At 33.1% G+C, this 4062-nt stretch overlaps 1 protein-coding gene across 1 annotated transcript; it reads left to right on the top strand.

Moving 5' to 3' along the window:
* Nucleotides 1-446: 446 nt before the first annotated feature.
* LOC124919480 (probable inactive purple acid phosphatase 29) lies at nt 447-3496 on the top strand. Its single transcript, XM_047459725.1, has 4 exons — nt 447-830; nt 1103-1497; nt 1883-2333; nt 3134-3496. Exons 1-4 carry the CDS (start codon nt 527-529, stop codon nt 3163-3165), a joined length of 1182 nt encoding a protein of 393 aa, XP_047315681.1. The 5' UTR covers nt 447-526; the 3' UTR covers nt 3166-3496.
* Nucleotides 3497-4062: the final 566 nt, after the last annotated feature.

The following is a 4062-nucleotide window of genomic DNA, read 5'->3' as shown; positions in this document are numbered from 1 at the left end:
AATAGAATATTTTTCGAACATTTCAAATTGAATTATTAATGTTAATTTGGATTGAAACTAAAGCTTCGAATTCGAGTTATTTAAATAACCTTAGCCTTGTTTTCTTTAAATTTTTTAAAAAAATCTATCCCAAATCAATTTTTCAATTAATTATTTCTTAATAGTCACTTATTTCATTAACCAAAATACTAAAATATTTTTTATTTTAAATTATTAGTTTTTATTTTATTCATATATATTAAATACCTTTTAAATTTTTTTACCAAAAATAATCATTATCTCCTCAAAATCATCACCAATCGTTACATTTTTTCCTCTTTAGATTTTTTCAAAAACTCCAATCACGGCGTTAAATGATTAGAATTCGAGTTAAATAACACGGTTATTTAAATGATTGATTAACGAGACATTATGACAAACTTCATTAAATTATCCTCAACCAAATACTTTGCTGTCCTAATTTAATGAAGTAAGATTTCAGTTTATTCGAAAAAGTGGTCTCTAGCTCTTTCTCTCTCGTTCGTTCATGGCGAATTGTAGGAGATTACTACTATTTTCCTCCATTTTTCTTGTTACTCTCGCTGCTGCTGCCGCAGTAGAGATCGGGAGTTATGGGGCTAAAGAAAATACAAGGAAAAAGCTTCGATTTGATAGGGAGAAAGGACAATTCAGGATATTACAAGTTGCGGATATGCATTTCGCTAACGGAGAAACAACGAAATGCTTGAACGTCTTACCCTCTCAGATTTCCAGCTGTTCTGACCTCAATACTACCGCCTTCATACGTCGCATGATCCGTGCAGAACGTCCTCACCTTATCGTTTTCACTGGTAAAATGTCATATTCTACTTCATTATCGTTGATTTAATGTGGGTTTGGAGTTAACTATAAGGAATCTATCAAAAGAGTGTTTTTTTATTCTTTCTGTTTTCAATTTGATAATTGTTATGATTCTCATTCCAGAAGTGATTGACAATTGCAACTTATTTCAGACATTTTAAATGGTTCTATTCATCAGAACCCTAAGTAGTTGTTAGTAGAGACACCATGGAAGAGTTCAATTTTGCTGAAAATTAGTTGTGTTTGCTTCTTTGGAACATAGGAGATAATATTTTTGGATTTGATGCAACCAACTCTGCAACTTCTCTGGATGCTGCATTTTCCGTTGCAATAGAATCCAACATACCTTGGGCTGCTGTTCTGGGTAATCATGACCAAGAAGGTACACTGTCTAGGGAAGGGGTGATGAAGCACATAGTAGGAATGAAGAATACCTTGTCCCAGCTCAATCCACTTGATGTCGACTTTATTGATGGTTTTGGGAACTACAACTTGGAAGTCAATGGGGTTGATGGTTCAAGCTTTGCAAATAAGTCTGTTCTCAATTTATACTTCCTTGACAGTGGTGATTACTCTGCAGTTCCTTCCATCCCTGGTTATGGATGGATCAAGCCCTCTCAGCAGTTTTGGTTCCAACAAACTTCAAAAAAACTCCAGGTTCTATCACCTCTTCCTTTTTCTTTCTTTTGTTCATGGCTGGCCTTTCAATGGCTGATTTGTTAGGTTTTTTTTTATAGTCTAAACGGTGAAAACTTCACCAAACATAGCAGATTGCTATGTTTGGTGAAGTTTTTATCATATCATAACATTGAAGTAATACTGAATTTGCGAAATTGTACCTTAATCCATTATGCCGACACACAGTTTATGTGAAGATCTGGCGACTTACAAGCCCTATATGAATAGCACCTTAAGATTTCTTGTCAATAGCCCCAATTGTTTGATAGAAAAATAAGCTAATTTTGTAGATTTCTTGTAAAATATTAAATGACTTATGTACCTCATTATCTTGATTAATTGCAACATCATTATCTTGGTGCAGAAAGTATACACCAAAAGTCCACCAGTTCAGGAGACTTCTGCTCCAGGCCTTGCTTACTTTCATATACCATTGCCAGAATATGCAAGCTTTGATTCTTCAAACTTCACAGGTGTTAGAAAGGAAGGAATTAGTTCTGCTTCAGTGAACTCAGGTTTCTTCCCAACTATGGTCGAAGCAGGAGATGTAAAGGCAGCTTTTGTTGGTCATGATCATCTCAATGACTTCTGTGGGGATCTGATGGACATTCATCTCTGTTATGCTGGTGGTTTTGGATACCATGCTTATGGAGAGGCTGGATGGTCAAGGAGGGCTAGGATGGTGGTAGCATCTTTGGAGAGAACTGGTCACTCTGGTTGGGGAGCTGTCAATTCTATTAAGACATGGAAACGCCTTGATGATGTAAATCTCTCTACTATTGATGTTCAAGTGCTCTGGAGTAAGAATCCTACAGGTAAATTAGTTTTTCTTCTAATTAAGCCAAAACGATCTTCTAGGAACTATGCTTCTTAGTTGTTGATGAAATGTCTAAGGAGTTTGATATGGGTTATTTGAGATTAATTTAAATAACACACTATTCAATCAACGATAATCGTTCAGATCATCAACCAAATTATCATAATACCCTCTATTATTTAAAAATTTATATATTTATCATAATACCCTCTATTATTTAAAAATTTATATATTATATTTATACCCTAATGTCCTTTTACCCAAATAACATTGTTTTCAATAACCTAATATTTGGAAATGACCACTTGGCTATTTAAATAAGCCAAGATATAACAAAGCCTAATATTTAATTGGAGTAAAGAAGTCAGCCATAATGAATTCACCATTGTGTGCTTTGAGATCAATTGAGTTCTATGTTCTATCAATAGAAAGCTTGATGCTTTAGAAGCCAGTTTAGTTAAGCATTTCATTCATGGCAATTGCCACTTACTGGTGAACTGAACATACAAATAGATAGATTGAGCTGGACAGTAAATCCAAATAAACCAATATTCTGGTGTAATTTGATTAATTTCCATGGGTTAATGTTATCTAAATAATTAAGTTATTTAAAGAACTTAATTCAAATAAGCACACACTTGATAAGTCTTTTCTTCTCCTCCATACCAGAGTACTTCTTCTTCTTTTCTGCCTTGAAAACAAAATAACTTAAATCATGCATAGACAATTAGCTTCTATAAATACTTTTCCAAACTCAACTCAACTTTCCTTTTTTTAATTTGGTTTTGCATTTAACAGGAAGCCGAAGAAAGAAAGAGACTCGTGTTTAAGTTACAACTTACATACCATGTATTACAAATAAAAGGGCAATATACTACTTAGTTGAGGATATCAGTGGCATACTCAGAGCCTTTTGAAGCTTCAGACACTAATGTTTTGGGATGTTTGTAAGTCCATTGTGAGGAAGTTTTTAAAGTCAACAAATATCGGTATACAGTAGTATTATTTGTTCGCTTTCTGTATTGGACAATGTTGGAAAAAGTCACATAAATTAAATAAAGAATACTTCTTTTCTTTCTTTGTCTGTTGTGATTCCTGAAAATTGTTTCATAGAAGAATTTTGTAAAAATATTTGATGAGATTATTTTTCAGAACATTTTGGATTTGACATGTTCCCTACCATTTGTACAGTTTTTTTATGACCAAGGTGTTAGGGTCTGGTACATGCACCTCGAGGATGCTAGCCATTTCAATTTGAATGGTTTCGGATGAGAATCGAACATGTGATCTAAGATTGTAAGTCTTTTAATCCAAGTCTCTTGTTATCTGAGTTATATCCTGAGTTTTATCCATAATGGGTAAGTAATTTCTTCCATTTTGAGTTTGACCAATAACATCACTTTGAATGTTTTCCTTTAGTTTTGAACAATTGACAATAAAGAAAATAAAAGTTCTGGGATCTAAATTCATAATTTTCTCTTTAAGTTTAAGCAAGTGACTGCAAAAAAGTAACTTTAGCTTTGATGCTTCTTCTTCCACTTGTATATATATAAGTTTTAGATCCAAGTTTTTCATTCTTTTTTATTTTCAGGTACTTTTAGTATCAAATTTCATGAGAACATTAGAAAAAAAAATCAATGTTGATCAAGGATGATAAGTGATGAATTGATACCAATAGCTTTTCAAGAATGTGCTTTGTCTTCCCAATGAATCAACGACACTTTAAT

This window comes from Impatiens glandulifera, chromosome 1 (assembly GCF_907164915.1).
Source record: "Impatiens glandulifera chromosome 1, dImpGla2.1, whole genome shotgun sequence".
NCBI lineage: Eukaryota > Viridiplantae > Streptophyta > Magnoliopsida > Ericales > Balsaminaceae > Impatiens > Impatiens glandulifera.
Note: the sequence above shows the minus strand (reverse complement) of the source record. Positions and strands in the feature narration are given on the sequence as shown.

Coding starts and splice junctions, on each gene's coding strand:
- LOC124919480 (XM_047459725.1), top strand. CDS start 527: ATGGCGAATTGTAGGAGATTACTACTATTTTCCTCCATTTTTCTTGTT. Junction 1,498..1,882: donor AAACTTCAAAAAAACTCCAG/GTTCTATCACCT, acceptor ATCTTGGTGCAG/AAAGTATACACCAAAAGTCC. Junction 2,334..3,133: donor CTGGAGTAAGAATCCTACAG/GTAAATTAGTTT, acceptor TGCATTTAACAG/GAAGCCGAAGAAAGAAAGAG.